The sequence below is a fragment of the Serpula lacrymans genome (assembly GCF_000218685.1).
Source record: "Serpula lacrymans var. lacrymans S7.9 unplaced genomic scaffold SERLAscaffold_15, whole genome shotgun sequence".
In the NCBI taxonomy this organism is placed as follows: Eukaryota; Fungi; Basidiomycota; class Agaricomycetes; order Boletales; family Serpulaceae; genus Serpula; species Serpula lacrymans.
Genome location: NW_006763304.1, coordinates 1009516 through 1024364, shown reverse-complemented (window position 1 = coordinate 1024364; position 14849 = coordinate 1009516). Strand labels below are relative to the sequence as shown.

Here is a 14849-nt window from a genome sequence, read left to right as displayed (position 1 = left end):
CGAAGTGATACTGGCGTATTCAAATGAAGGATTCGTACCGTGACCAGATACATGTCAATGCCGTTACTTATGACTCCCGGCAGGATGCGGACTAGATTGCTGCAGACCGGGTATAAATGAGATCAGACAGGCGAAGGAACACAATATGGATTTCTGAAAATCACTCCCATGGGGAGCTTTGATGAGTATAGTTTCGATGACAACCGTTAGCATTGTGGTCGAGAGTAAAAACAAATCGACAAGTAAAAGATGCGTGACTTTGACATCAGACGGAAAAGCCCATAAACATAAACTTGCACGATGAGCACTGTAGGAAAGGTGCAAGAGAGCGATGCGGGTGAAAGAACACGCAATGGGAGCTGATCGTATGATTCAGATAAATATGTTATCATATCACCATCACTGCAGACTGGGAAGGGCCCGCTGAACAGAATGTCTAGACCGTATAGCTGAGAATAATATGGGCCATCAGATTTATTTAATTGTGAGCTGGAGAAAACGATAATAATAAATACGGTTGTTGATTTAAACAAATTGATGTTCGATAACTGGAATTACGACAGAACGGCGTGGCTACTGCGTGGCAAACGACATACCTCGGATCTGGGTGCCACAAGGGTCGTCGTTCACTGAAGCGAGCTTCAAGTTACAGGCTGTTACAGGTTGAATGGGACGTAGTACGTCCCATTCAACCTGTAACTACGTGTGTTGGTATTAGAAGGTTCTAGTACGATAGCCTACGCTATACACCTTACTGGGCTTATCGGGTCCCAGCGTCTGCCATCATGGTTCTCGAATCGCCCTCCGAGAATAACATTTACCTGAGCTGCCAGCTCGTAAAAACGTTGCATTCTATTACTTCTAGGTTTCCTAAACGTGTGAGGTCGGCTGCTGTCTTTTCTGATTTATCCAAATCCTAGCTGATGAACCTCTTCCGGATAAGCCAACTTTTTTTCCCCGAAAAAACGTGCTGTGTCCTACGCCCCCTCGGACCCCTCATCTTCGGATTCCCGTACACCCTTCGGGACTCTATAGTCACAGATCGATCTCGTACACCCACGCCATACGCCCCAGCAAGGTTTTGGGATTATTATCATCAGCCGCATCACCTATCAGGTCTTTCAGTATAAATGTGCCGAGCACGGCTAAATTCCAACGGCCACTGTCAAAGGTCTGCAAAGAGCCAACAATCCCTTTCACCTTTACATTAACATCACCAGTCATGAACTTGACAGAACTGGTCGCCCTTCAGTCCACCCTCAACGAGGCCCTCGACGCCATTCAGGCTGAAATACGCAATGATGGCCTCCCCGAGCTTTCCACCACCTCACAAGAACCACACCCTCTGGATCACTCCAACGCTTCCACCTCGCCTAGATTATATGAAGCACGCCGCCTCGCTCTGGGTAAGCCTTTTCTTTGTACCTTCGGCTACCTCTCTGATGAAGTTATCCATCGATCCGAATACCACTTTGTCTCTGCAGCATCCATCGTACGTCTTATCTCACTCAACCTCTTTTATCCTGGCACAATCACTCACATCCAAATTCCATCTCTCATAGGGACAACTGAAAAACCTCCTCCAAGTTCCCTACGAAAAGGTTGTCGAACAATCGTGTGCAGTGTACGACACATCATGCCTCGACATCTTCGTCAAAACTGGAATCGTGGATGCTCTTGCAGAGACGCCCCATTCTGCGACTGGTCTTCACGTTCTTGAACTGCAAAAACAACTTGACCTCCCCGCCCCCAAGCTCAGGACCGTAATGCGGTACCTAGCTTGCCAAGGATGGGTGCATGAAACTCAGGAGGATGTTTTCACACTCAACCGTCCCGCACTTGAGCTAAGAAAAGGAAACAATGGCCGGAAATGGGTCCTGTGCGTCTGTTTTTTCGTTGATCCTTGAACCATCATGATGGCGTCTAACTTCAATCTTTTCGTAGTACACCTGGAAAACCCAAAGTTGCCAGCTCACTTTTAGATGTCATAACCCACCCGCAATGGAAGCACTCCAGATCTCCCAAAGAGACAGCCTTCCAGCTCTCACACAAGACTCCCCTCACTCTTTTTGCTTACCTGAAGCAGAATCCTGCTGAGCTAAAGCAGTGGGCAAGCTCTGTTCGAGTAAGTACTATTGATAAAGCTGTCAGCTTGAATTTGACCTTTATCTACGTCCAGTCCCTCGGTGATGTTTACCAGCCTGCAATAGTCAATGACTACCCTTGGAAGCGACTTGGGCCTCGCACAATCGTTGATGTTGGTGGCGGACAAGGGAATTTGTCAATTTCCCTTGCGAAGTGGTAAGAGTACTGCTTCCTAAAAAAAGAAGAAAATTAAAAACATTTTACCATAGTCTTCCAGAATGTAATTTTGTGATCCAGGACCTGCCCGAAGTAGTACCCATCGCCCAGGGTAACATTGACCGTGACATACCTGAACTTGCCGAAGAAGGTCGCATCGTCGTTGAGGCTCACAACTTTTTCCACACACAGCCACGCTCGTCAGAGGATATAGTATATATGTTTCGATATATATTGTACGTCTTCCGCCTTCTATCACCGTTCCTTTCATAGCTATTTTTCGACCTGAGTGTGACAATTTTGTACTGACAATTTTGTACGCAGGCATGACTGGCCAGAAGCTGATTGCGTATGGCTAAGATCTTGCTCCCCTCTGTTATTCCCTATTAACCTGTTCCATAGATAACCATCCTGAAGAACACCAAGGCCGCTGCCGGCCGACGGGTAAGCCCTCTCCATCCTCCATCTCCTTAAGAAGCTTTTGCTCACTCTCATATCTCCTAATCAGTCCAAAATCCTAATTGTCGAATACGTATCCACCCCTTCTACCATCTCATCTACTCCTTCTGGTGACACCATCAGCCTCTCCGACCTCTCCGCTACTTCTCACTCCCACTCCCACTCCAACTCTAATGGTGTCATTAACGGGAACGGGAACGGTGTGGTGAAAACAAAGAGCAAGGCTTACCGCTCAATCACCGCGCCCGCCTACGTACCCGCCAACTTTGGCGCGAACGCAAAGATGCACCTCGCGCTGGGCGTGCACATGATGGGTGTCTTCAACGCGCTCGAGCGATCACTCGTAAGTCTCTTTCCCGACACATCTTATTACACACTGCTGATTCAACACAACCATGAACAGACCGAATGGCAAGAGATCATCGAAGCAGCCGGTCTGAAGATATCCGGAGTATACAGCCTCCGCGCTAGTGTGTCGGTGATAGAGTGTGAACTCGCATAATGCTTGTATTCACCATCCACCATGACCGTCCATGATATCCATCTCATACTCGTTGATCGTCCCTGTCGTTATTCTTGTCGTTGTTTCTTATTTTGGCCTTTGTTGGGGGCTGGAGTTGGGCGGTCTGCTTGTCGATTGCCAGAACTGCCAAGTTACGAAAATAGAAAAACTCGAGCTTCATGGGTTCGCTTCACTTGTTTCCCTCCTTTTTCTTTACCTCTATTTCTTGTCTCCTATACCTTACTTCTGCATCTAGATTTTTTGGCTCTGGCGTTAACTGCGTAGAACGCCCTTGAACATTTAACTTACGGAATGTTCGTGTACTATATCCCTTCCAAATATATCGCTGGCCTCGAGGATGGAAAAAAACGTCCAAATTTGACAAAGTTACAGCGTCATGCTGGATTCTCAAGTGACATCGCGAGCGCTCTGATGAAGTTCTATGAATTCTACGTTCTGATCATGGGCTGTGTCAGACATGATGGGATGATGGATGATGGTGATGTATCTTTCATATCCAGTTTGTGGGTATCCCGGTATGAAATATAGCGTTACAGGTACGTACTGTCAGGAATCTTATCTTTGATCGGCGCTGTCCGAGCGTCACGGCGCAGATTGTCTAGATTGCACAATCATGAGACTTCCTGACTGCATATATACTGGGATTGCACCACCAGGCTGAAATATGGATGCATATGGGCGCATGCTTCAGGCGAGTAAAGACGGCGAGTACTCGTGATCATCATGCACTCTCTTTTTCCCTTCAATGTTCTGATGGCCTGTGAAAACCTATGTGATGGCTGTAGGAACCAATAAACACATCTATATGTAGAGTATGAGTGAATTATTGTAAACTTTAGTCTTTGTAAAAGTGCTCTTACCGTGACCTCGGTCAATGACTTGGCAGCAAGAGCGTTCGAGTCTTATCGGACTTTTCCTTTCGCGCGGGAAATCAGGACTATATACAGTATTGGCAGTGTGGCTGCTAGAGGCTCTAACTTGGACTTGCCAGTGAAGCGCCAGAAAAAAGATAATATATACACGAGATTGAACGAAATCGAACCATGACTCAGGACTTATGGCCATTTGCACACTGGTTAAAACGACGTCGAAGTCCTTACCTCACTCGCGATGGAGAGACCTTCTGAGTTTTATATTCCCAATATTATGACCAGCTGGCCTTGGCCTCAAATTCTTAGCCCTCACTCCCAGGAAACTTGGGCGGCCTCTCGTGCTTGGTTTCTCGACTTCAAACTGTTCACGCCACGAGAAATAGAAGTCTACGATGCAAGCCATATCGCTAAGTCTGCATCGTTGCACACAAAGAAAAAGCCAAAAGTCAGATATAAGGCCTTCTAGGTCTCCTAAGCACTTTGGCCTTCGCGTTATCGAACAAAGGTGAGAGCCTCAGTATACCCCCGAGCTATATATATGAATGGTAGTACCGGCAGAAATTGTTCGCAGTGGCTGCTGCGATCTAATGGCTACCCTCCTTATTTTCGACGAATACAGCGATCGTGAGGATGAAAAAGGGGTTAGAGCACTGGCCAACATGTATATGAATGTCTTCAGAAACCCAACGAAGCCCCGACTTCAAGGAGAGCCAATTATAGCGAGATAGTTTGGCAGTAAGTGTTGTTCATGACAGTAGCTGAGCTCTCTTAATTAGATTCCGGGAGCGGGCAACAAGGGGAGCGAATCCTAGGTACCAGCAGCGATTCATTGACACGTTTCAAGAATATACCGATACGGTCATACAGCAAGCCGGGGATCGCCAATCCAACCATCTGCGTACTGTTGACGAATATTTCGCTGTTAGACGCGGAACATCGGGCGTGAAGTCGTCATTAGCACTAATACTCTTCGACTCCGACTTCGATATATCACCCGACCAAGTTCTCGATCACCTAGTTGTGCTTGAACTCGAGATTTGCGCAACTGATTCTATCATAACCGTCAATGTCAGTAGTTATTTGGGAGCTATTATATTTCGAATCTTATGCTTCTACAGGACATCATTTCATATAATCGACAACAGGCTCGCGGAGACGACACTCACAATCTCGTTACCATCATCATGCACCAGTATCGAATGGGGCTACGAGATGCCCTACAGTTTTACACTTTCATGAAGGCATGACCCGGAAGTGCATCGAACTACGGAAGAGCCTACCACCATGGGACGAAGCCGTTGATAACCCAGGTGCAAAGATATCTCGACTCTGTAGCATGTTGGGTGGGAGGGAATGATAGCTGGGCATGGGAATGTGAGCGTTACTTAGGTAAAGATGGTCTGAAAGCGAAAGAGGGAGCGCCAGTCGTTTTGCTACCGAAGAAAGTTTAGTGATATGGAGATATGCAATACTTTTCACTGTATCATAGCACATCACAAAATACAAATTGATTCCTTCCCTGCCCTTACCTTCCTATGAGTACTAATTCCATAACTTAACCAACCCCAACGTTTACAATTTCACAGACCAAATTACAAAGTCACAAAATCATGACCACTGGCATTGACGGTCCGTTGATCGACAAACCAACCGACATTAATGTACATACATAGTAGAATCAGTAGAATCAGTAACGCAGTAAAATATCACGTATCAAATCCACTCCAGATCCAAATCCCAGCATTGTTGTAAGCAAAATATAGGGGTAAATCCGATCGCCTGTCGTGGCGAATTGAGGTGGTGGTACAGTAAGGATCGTCCTATCTTCCTTCCTTCCTTTGCGTCATAAACAGTCTCACATCTCCTGATACGCAGGCAGCTCCTCATCCTCATCCTCCTTCTTCGCCCCTTCTCCTTCATTCGCACTCACATTCTGATTCGCACCACCGCCCGCAAGCACCCTCTCCCTTTCCTCCTTCTCCAACCGTTTCTTCTCTTCTTCCGCAGTCTCATACCCGGGCGTCGCGGTCGTCGGAGCACTCTCATTGGCAGACGAGGAAGCAACGCGCTCCCTCTCAGCCCTCTCCAACCTCGCCTTTTCCTCCTCTGCAGTCGGATGCGCAGCCTCCGTCGTCGCCGCCTGGGGACTCGGAGTCTGCCCATAGCCACCATAGCCACCCCCACTCCTCACCCCCGCATCCTCCCTCGCCCCTCTCACATCCTTCAACGACCCACTCTTAGGCCCAGGACCTGATGCAGAAGACGCGCTCAACGGGACACCCGTCTCAGCGATCGTAGGCTGAGGTGGGATTGTCAGCGGCGACGTCGTCTGAGCTGGAGCGGACGACGACGAAGACGTGTCGACAAGGCCAGGGGCAGAGGGGAACGCGCTGGGAGAGGAAGAGGGGATGGGAGCTGGGAGAAGCGCAGGGGCGTTGTTGAGCGCAGACGGGTTGATAGGCGGGGAACGCGTCCTCTCTGCGTCCTCCGCCGATCCTCCCTGCTCCGTCCCACTGACACTCCTGGGCTGAGGCGGCGGCGGGGTGAGTGGGATCCCAGGCTGGGTGTGGTCCGACTCGGATGCGAGACTGTCGAGCTCGTTGGCGTGGCTCTCGCCAAAGGAGCGGGTGTCGCCGTCGATATCTGAGCCACCGCCGTGGGAGGAGGGAGAGGGAGAGGGAGGGGGAAGGTTGATGTGGCCCGTTTTGTAATTGTCGAGGGCGCGTTGGAGGGAGGCGCGGGCTGCTGCTGTGGATGGAGCTGCGGTGTAGGGGGAGGAGGGGGAGGGAGGGAGAGTGGGGAGTGCGCCGATGATGGATTTTGAGGCTTGTGAGAGGAGGACGATTTTCTCGCCGTACTGTGTGGGTCATAGAGAGTGAGTGAGCAAGTACATAAGAAGGGAGGAAGAGGAAGGAACTTACCTCGCGCATGGCGTCCCACTTTGCCAACTCGCTCTCGCGGAGAGCCTTTCTCTTGAGGAGCTCGACGTCTTTTTCGGGCTGCTCGTCGGCGGCTTCTGCGCGGGAGAGCTGTTGTTTGAGCTCTGCGAGACGCTGTTCTGAGCCTTTGAGCTGATCATGCTCCGTACGCGCGATCTGGTTTTGAAGGCCCTGGCGCGCTGCGCGACGGGGTGCGAGTGCGTTCTCAGCATCTCTCAAAGCCTTGAACGGCGTCCTCGCGGCATCCAGCTTGTTCGCCAACGTGCCAGCCAAAGACCCCTGGACAAAATTGAGATAGGCGAGTCTGTCAGAAACGTCCTTGAGATCTGCGTCCTCGCCCTGCCCCCAGGTATAAAGCTCCTTGCTCTGCGCCTTTGAGTCGCGGGAAAGGGCATCGAAAGAGAGAGCTACGCCCTTTTGGACGGTGATGATGCGTTGCACGGGGAGGGTGGAGGTGGCGATGTACTGTTGACCGAAAGTGCGGATTTGGTGCTGGAGGGACTCGAGTGCATGGGATTTGTAGGAGGAGGAGGGGGGCAGGGGATGGGCTTGGTCTGCGGGGGGAGGGGGAGAGGTGTGGGGGATGTGGCCTGCAAGCGGGGTTGCGTTTATGGCGGACTGGGCCTTGTCTGCAAAGGACGAAAGGAAACCTGGGACGGGCATGTCTGTGGTAGTCGTAGGCGATGTTATCGATGGAAGATACTTATACACATAGGGGAGGCACTGCTGCACATCACGTAAGCACCTACCCCGTACAACCCGACGTCATTCCCCGCAGCAAATAGCACTTACGTCACCAAGCTTCTACTCTGCAATTAATAGCATCCCAGTGGAACTATTGGTTCACTTTCATACATAGTCTTACACACTTGATGGATAATGACAGTGTCAAGTGTAAGCCTACTACACACTATTAATTCACAGGATGCAGTGTAGGGTGCAAGTCCTGTTTTGCTGTCATTTTGCTTTGTCTTCAACTTCCCATATTGTTACATTACTTAATCAGTATTGCAAGGAATACAGAAACAATACACATGATAAAAGGGGCAGAATAATGTTAATAAAGCTATTTGATGTCATGCACCCAAGTTGACATCAGTGGAATCAGTCGCCAGCACCTTGCTTTGTTTGGCTGGTCAATAAATGTTTGTCAATGCCCATAACAGGATACTTGACATTGTAAGGCAATGCAGACCACACCAATCATGGTAAGTTGTTGTCACCTCTGTACCACATTGACCAGGGTTTACAATGTCTTGTAGTGTCCTCCTAATGCATATTTAACTCTATAGTGTTGTTTTTCTTTACTTTTACTGTTTGAGGCGACTCTAGCATACAAGATCTGATTCTATAATGGTACCTACTGTCATATCCATGCCACAGGCCATGGTTTCCAGACTTCTGAAAAGTCAGAGATCCTCAAGTCCAAACTCCCAAATCTTTGGTACTCTCGGAATTACGCTCCTCGTGCTCTGCCGCTTGGCATATGCCATAGCGCATAACATAAGATTGCCTGATAGATTAGAACATAAGACATAAGGAATAGCAATAGTGGTCTTATGTAGCCCTGTACCCCACCCCCACATGGTACTCCGGAATTACAGTGACTCCAAAAACCGTTGCAATGTTTGGCCTAAATGCGATGGATGTGCAAAGTGCACCACCAACTTTGCTCAGCTTTGGTGGGGTTGACAAAAATACTTGGTCTTGGCTACGAAATGGTTCCTGGGTTATGTGATTTGGCCCAGTGGTTGTGAAGATATGTCCATTTCAAAACAGCAATACCATTGCAACAGTTTTTTCACTTTTGGCATCAAGGGAGATATCTAGGGAATATCAGTACTTGGTATAGCCTCCTTTTGCCTTGAGCACCACCCAAATACTCCTAGGCATGCTTTCAATTAAGTTGCAACACTCTGCAACTGTTATCTTCTCCCACTCCACTTGAATCCTCTCCCACAACTCCTTCATCCCATTAGGTGTAACAACCAAGAGTTAATTACTCTGGCGCACAACTAGAACAAACTATAAAGGTAGTGATGAGGGAGTGGTTACCCCTTAGGTAGGACTGAGTTAGTTGTGAGTAAACAACAGGAGGACTCGCTGAGGAGTCTCCTTGATCTATTAGGGTATATATACTACTACAGGGTTGTTTGTACATGTGTACTGTACAGTTGATAAAAGCAGTGGCTGATGATGTCATGAGCACAGCCCATGTGACCAGCTCCACTGCGTGAGATACTTGTAGCTAAAATAAGAAGGAAGGCCGCGCCGTGCGAGAAAGAGGAGTTTGAACAAAAGGGAAAGTGCCGCATGGCACAATGTGTGAAAACTACAGTATAAAGTTAAAAAGGAGAATGAAAATTAAAGGTCCGAAAATTGTGTATCGTAACATTAGGAGGGTATTCATACTCTGCAAGCCTCCTCTTGAGATAACCCTACCCATGTCCAATAGGATTAAGGTCAGGAGACTGTGCAGGCCTACGGTGGTCGTTTGGTTACGGTTCGATTTTGAACGCCGATCTAAAATTTAGTAATTTTTTTGAAGGCCGATAAACTGTACAAAGATTATATTGTAAATTTATAGATATGTTAATGATGATCAGCGATAGGTTAATTAAGATCGAGAGAGCTTCCTTAGAGATTGCGAGACCAGAAAAAATAAATATATTGTCACAGACGTGCTTTCAGGGCATACAACTGAAGTAGTACAAATGAAGACAGCACGGCCGACTCCTGTGCCAATAAGAGAGGCTTTAGCCCTACAGAAGAATTCAGTGGGATGAAAATGATGAGACTCAGTAGATACATACCAGCCAGAACGGTCCCGCAGCACTGCTCTCTAGGACCTCAAAGATGACACCATAGTAGATGTGTGTACACTTGGGAGGGGGGATGGGTTGGACAGGAGCCGCACCAGTTGCTGGAAGTGGAATGAGGAGGGTGATTGGACCATGGGGAGCAGGCACAGTAACAAGGGAGGTGGCGGTGGCAGGAACAATGGCTGCACCTGACAAATAAGACAGCAGAGCAGACACACCTGGCTGGAGCATCTGCGCGTTGACCACGGGGAATATGGACCAATCCTCGGGACTGAGTGTGCAAGAGCTGGCGGACAATTTAGGGTGAGTGCAATGGATGATAGTTGCAAAAAGGACATCAGTGTTGGTATTTGACAGGCGTGAGGATGGAAACAATTAAATCTGAGAGGCGAGTTAGCGAGCAGGGATGGTTGACAAAAAAAACGACTTACTGGTCCCAGTTTCACCACTATCATTATCCCCATGAGCGTATTATCAGTAAGTACAGAATGTAGAGAGAACATCCTGACCTGTATATGATCCCTTACAGCGTGAGCCAACCTAAACCAGAGCCCTATATGCAAGGTGCATGAAGGGAGTAACAATACCAGCATTCAGAGCTATGAGTCGAGTCAAAAGACACAATGTTGTGGATAGGCAGGGTAGTTGTAGATGTCATAGCAAAACAAAAAATGAGGAAGGCTGCCGAATTAGGAAAATCAGCTCACATGACCATTTTGCGCACATGGATCTCAAGTCAGTGCAGCAGAAACTTTGTCAAGTTATCCACAAGTGTTCACAACATTCACGTTTGGAACAAGGAAACAAATACAAGGACATGGGAAAAAGGGCATGAGCATGAGCCGTTTGCAAGGGAGCACCTCTTCTGATCTGTTATGTCAAAGTGCCAACCTTCAAGGTCAAGTCAAAGATGCTGGAGCTCAAGCCTCAAGCCTTCCATCAAGTTCAAAGAAGAAATTTAGAAATGAGTTGCCCGATTATTTATTGTAGTGCTAACTTACGAAGGCTCAAATGAGCTCCCTACAGATCCTCCAATGCATCCTTGAAGAAACCGGACCTCAAGCTTCTGTCAAGTTCCGAGTCAAGGAAGCAACTGACCACAAAGGTTCGGATCCTTTTGCTCACAAACTGGGAGGATCGAGGGACTCCAAGCACATCAATCATGCGGCCTTGAAGAAACCGGACCTCAAGCCTTCTACTGACTTCAAGGAAGTACGGTCAGCCCACAACTTGATCATCTGCTAACTACGATGAGCCGAACGACTGTTCCGCAGATTCTAACTTCAATAACAAAGATCCTCCATGACGTCGCAAGGTCCCCAGTATTGCGGGCACTGGGAGTATTGAAGGACTCCAAGCACACCAGTCATGCGGCCTTGAAGAAACCGGACCTCAAGCCTTCTACTGACTTCAAGTAGGGTTGGCCCAAAACTCGATCATCATCTGCTAACTACGAGTATCCGAACAAAATTCATTACAAGGACTCAGATTGGAGGCCGGTAATTTGATAATAGAAACTGTAATTCTATATTCATAATTATAGACATTACATTGCAAGAAAATGAGACATGTACTACAAGACACTAGCTAAGGTAAATCAATCCCAGGTTCCATCCGGATCATCCGTCCATTCATATTCAAAGTCAGTCTCTGCTTCGTCTGATGAGTAGCATGCGGCATTATGTGGTGCGCCTCCCACAGCGGGTCTCCCTTGCCGGTGTGGTGGAAGAGGTACAACCGGCATGAAGTCTTTTGCGTTGTCGGAAATAGCAGACTTGGCCAGCATAGCCTGGAATTCGATGTTGTTTGGCTGGCTTTGAAACTGCTTGAGCAGGTGGATGTAAATGTCCCATACATTGTCCCAACTGACTGGTGGGTAGTTTGCGGCATCTGAGAATGTGCAAGCTTGTAATGCAAAGGCTGGAGGGACTAAGTTGAAGACAGCATGATCAGGGGGTGCATACTTGTTTCGCACTTCAATGAGATATGGTGGATGGAGCTTAACCTGGACAAGCATGCATAAGTAAACAGGGTGATAGAAATGAAGAAACAGAAACTTACAGCAAAGTCGCGCGACTCAAATTGTTCCGGCTTGTTGAAAATATCTATAGGGTGTCCGTGAGGTAAGAGCTTGTGTGAGTTGTGTTGGGACTTTGTGTTGTTGAATCTCTCAATGAAGCAATCAAGCTCCTGCTGGATCCAAGGGATAAAAACATAATGAAATACTAGCCTACAGATTTGTGTTAGTCGCATTACAACAAGGGCAGATAGAAGTCACGCCACCGTTCGAGTGCATCATCTGCATCATAGAGCCCCTCATTGACTCCCCATTCAATGAGCGCCTCAAACCCCGGTGCCCACCGTCTTCGGAATTGACCCCAGAAGATCTCGGGCTTGATGTTACAGTGGGATCCTTTGAACATATGCTGAAGCGACTTGTCTAGGGCTGAGTCTTGCATATGGCGAAGTAATGTATGGCCATTTGCAATGCCATTATTTTCAGTGCCGGGGTTGCTTTGTGTGATTAGAGGCATCCCTGCCACGCAAGAGTATGATCAGAATTTGGAATGCCTGAGGTAAATGTACTTACCACCCAATCTCTCCACAACGTCACAGTACCACCCACATATCAAACAAGGATTGTGATTTGTCCACCAAACCTTCAGCCAGAGGACACAGCCAGAAAAAGGCTCCAGCTCAACATGAAAAAAGAGCTGGAAGCGGCACCACTTATCATGCTGGTCAAAACACCACAACTTGTTGACTCCTGCTGTCCAGAAATAGCTATGTTTGAGTCGTCGTTTGAGCCGTCCTTGTACTTCGTCTGGATGGTGTAGATTCATGTAGTCCAGTATGACCTGTCTATTATAATGTCATTGTGAGTGTCGGTATGTACAATAATATAACTTACCGGGGCACCATAACCTTTTCTTCTTGTTGCAACATCTCCTTCATATCATGTGATCCCTGTTGAGGAAACTGTGCCTGAACCCGTTCAATGGTTGGTCCAATGCTATTGACTGTGTGTGCCTGGCCACGAGAGCTCTTTCTTTTAAGCCCCAGAGCATTCTTTTTTTCTTCAATAACGACAAGCTGGTTTAACCATTCATGTCAGTATATCCTAGTATCACACTTAGTAAAAGCTCACGAAAAAGAGTGGTGATCTGTGTCATAGTGGTCCTTGAGTTTGGTAACAATTTTGGGGTTGGAGTACCCATCTGCTACAAATTTCTCCACCAACAGTCGGATTATAACATCAGGAGCTGTGGGGAAAAGCACATAAAGTAAGTATGACAGTCTTGGGTTGTCACTGCTACACATCTACCTGGGGTTACCTTGTATCCATTGGTACCTAGAAGGTTGGGCATTGTTTGAGGGAAGTATAACGTGCTAGATGTAAAGGAACAAAAATATTAGTATTATGCTGTTGACCAACTTGAACATGTGGTAGGCACGAGAGAATATTGTAAAACTTACCACGTAGGATGCACAGTCTAATAGTACACTTCCTATTTGATCAACCGCCTGTGCAGTGTAAGCAGGGTGGTGTCTGTTATGCAGATAATGCTATGGGGAGAAAGGATATGGAAGATTATTTAGGTAGACGGAATTGCAGGACTAACCGTCAATTTGTTTAGCTGACTTGCCGCTGCTTCCCCATTTGTTCCTTGCTGACATTATCTTGGGTCAAAATTTCTGTGGCCTCATTTGACTCAGAACCATATCTGATCCTCATACACATGTTGTGTGCTTGAGGATGGCTTGAGGATGGCCCGTTAATGAGTTGCCATCAAATTCTCAGGAATTCACAGAAGCCTGGGGCTCGACTTGACTCAGATTGGACTGCAACTCATCTTGAAGAATCCATATAAACCACGCTAGGAGGGTGAAATGGTAAGTAAAATAGCCATCATGGAATTCACGCCCACAACTGAAGGTCCATCAACCAAAACTTGTGGCCGTTGTTGTACAGACTTTGACAGGTCAATCCACTTCTTGTACATCAAGGGCAAAGATGGATCTGGTCACCACTGCTGTCCAGATTGTGCTGCACACTACCAACTCAAGCGTGCCGAAGCTGGAGGAGAGCCTGGTAGAACGTTGGGCACACCAGTTGGTATGGTTATTTTATTTTGATAATCTAATCTTAAGTGCTGATAGGGCTTGGATCAATGATCAATCTAGACTTCACCAAAGTAGCTTCTCGATCGCATGGCATGGATGTAAATTCCCGGCAGGCTCTTGTTAGAGCTTCTTTGGCAGCACAACATGGTGGTGAGTAAATTTTCACTTGTCTGTGGTCGCAGTACTGACCTGGTCACAGAACAATCATTCCCTAGGCAGCATATTGGGGTGGCTCATGCTGCTAGCAGCAATATGCCTCCACCTACCATGCCTATGTCTGCCGGTTCCAGTGCGGGTAGTATTTCTCAGGCTATAGGTTACACTCCCAACCATGCATTCCATGCACACCACCGCAGCAAAATGCTAGCTTCTACATTAGCACCTCAACATCAAGTTATGATCAGGATAGCTCTTCACCATGTGAAAAATGAGGGAAAGTCTGGAACAGAGTTGGTTGGGGTGAGTCTGTTACGATAACACAATTTCCGGACATCTCCTTTCCTTTTTATTCTCCGCTTTAACCTTATACTTTAAAATGCCACGCGGCATTTCCCTTTCCCGCGCCACGTTGCCTTTCTTTTACTTTTGGACTTAACTCTCTCACGCAGTGGAGCTGGCCATACGGGCTAGACCCTATGACATCATCAGCCACTGCCTTCATCAACTGTATAGTACACATGTACAAACAAACCTGTAGTAGTATATATACCCCAATAGATCCAGGAGACTCCTCAGCGAGTCCTCCTGTTGTATACCAACTAACTCACTGCAGCCCAAGGGGTACCCACTCCCCATCTTCCACTACCTT

At 47.5% G+C, this 14849-nt stretch overlaps 9 protein-coding genes across 9 annotated transcripts; 5 read left to right on the top strand and 4 right to left on the bottom strand.

The window, feature by feature from the left end:
* Nucleotides 1-1035: 1035 nt before the first annotated feature.
* SERLADRAFT_374117 (uncharacterized protein) lies at nt 1036-1224 on the bottom strand (the record flags this gene model as incomplete). Its single annotated transcript, XM_007323445.1, has 1 exon — nt 1036-1224. The coding sequence occupies one exon, from the start codon at nt 1222-1224 to the stop codon at nt 1036-1038; it is 189 nt and encodes a 62-aa protein (XP_007323507.1).
* Nucleotides 1223-3262, top strand: SERLADRAFT_442864 (uncharacterized protein; the record flags this gene model as incomplete). The annotated part of the gene is made up of 9 exons (XM_007323444.1): nt 1223-1492; nt 1563-1879; nt 1945-2125; nt 2180-2301; nt 2355-2537; nt 2626-2650; nt 2704-2745; nt 2810-3103; nt 3164-3262. 9 exons carry the CDS (start codon nt 1223-1225, stop codon nt 3260-3262), a joined length of 1533 nt encoding a protein of 510 aa, XP_007323506.1.
* A 1131-nt stretch (nt 3263-4393) lies between these two features.
* On the top strand, nt 4394-5402 carry cyc10 (putative terpene cyclase; the record flags this gene model as incomplete). Its single annotated transcript, XM_007323443.1, has 4 exons — nt 4394-4600; nt 4835-4890; nt 4932-5223; nt 5274-5402. 4 exons carry the CDS (start codon nt 4394-4396, stop codon nt 5400-5402), a joined length of 684 nt encoding a protein of 227 aa, XP_007323505.1.
* Nucleotides 5403-5429: 27 nt separating this feature from the next.
* On the top strand, nt 5430-5606 carry SERLADRAFT_401594 (uncharacterized protein; the record flags this gene model as incomplete). The annotated part of the gene is made up of 1 exon (XM_007323442.1): nt 5430-5606. A coding segment is annotated over one exon (177 nt), but the record flags the coding sequence as incomplete, so codon positions are not given.
* A 142-nt stretch (nt 5607-5748) lies between these two features.
* SERLADRAFT_453364 (uncharacterized protein) lies at nt 5749-7757 on the bottom strand (the record flags this gene model as incomplete). Its single annotated transcript, XM_007323441.1, has 2 exons — nt 5749-7012; nt 7077-7757. The coding sequence occupies 2 exons, from the start codon at nt 7755-7757 to the stop codon at nt 6011-6013; spliced, it is 1683 nt and encodes a 560-aa protein (XP_007323503.1).
* Nucleotides 7758-9850: 2093 nt separating this feature from the next.
* SERLADRAFT_411466 (uncharacterized protein) lies at nt 9851-10419 on the bottom strand (the record flags this gene model as incomplete). The annotated part of the gene is made up of 4 exons (XM_007323440.1): nt 9851-9856; nt 9908-10104; nt 10135-10180; nt 10348-10419. The coding sequence occupies 4 exons, from the start codon at nt 10417-10419 to the stop codon at nt 9851-9853; spliced, it is 321 nt and encodes a 106-aa protein (XP_007323502.1).
* Nucleotides 10420-10927: 508 nt separating this feature from the next.
* On the top strand, nt 10928-11334 carry SERLADRAFT_442861 (uncharacterized protein; the record flags this gene model as incomplete). Its single annotated transcript, XM_007323439.1, has 2 exons — nt 10928-11128; nt 11191-11334. The coding sequence occupies 2 exons, from the start codon at nt 10928-10930 to the stop codon at nt 11332-11334; spliced, it is 345 nt and encodes a 114-aa protein (XP_007323501.1).
* A 179-nt stretch (nt 11335-11513) lies between these two features.
* SERLADRAFT_411465 (uncharacterized protein) lies at nt 11514-13658 on the bottom strand (the record flags this gene model as incomplete). The annotated part of the gene is made up of 9 exons (XM_007323438.1): nt 11514-11921; nt 11978-12146; nt 12200-12452; nt 12507-12778; nt 12828-12965; nt 13065-13179; nt 13252-13306; nt 13394-13483; nt 13560-13658. 9 exons carry the CDS (start codon nt 13656-13658, stop codon nt 11514-11516), a joined length of 1599 nt encoding a protein of 532 aa, XP_007323500.1.
* A 170-nt stretch (nt 13659-13828) lies between these two features.
* On the top strand, nt 13829-14518 carry SERLADRAFT_442859 (uncharacterized protein; the record flags this gene model as incomplete). The annotated part of the gene is made up of 3 exons (XM_007323437.1): nt 13829-14033; nt 14078-14191; nt 14241-14518. 3 exons carry the CDS (start codon nt 13829-13831, stop codon nt 14516-14518), a joined length of 597 nt encoding a protein of 198 aa, XP_007323499.1.
* Nucleotides 14519-14849: the final 331 nt, after the last annotated feature.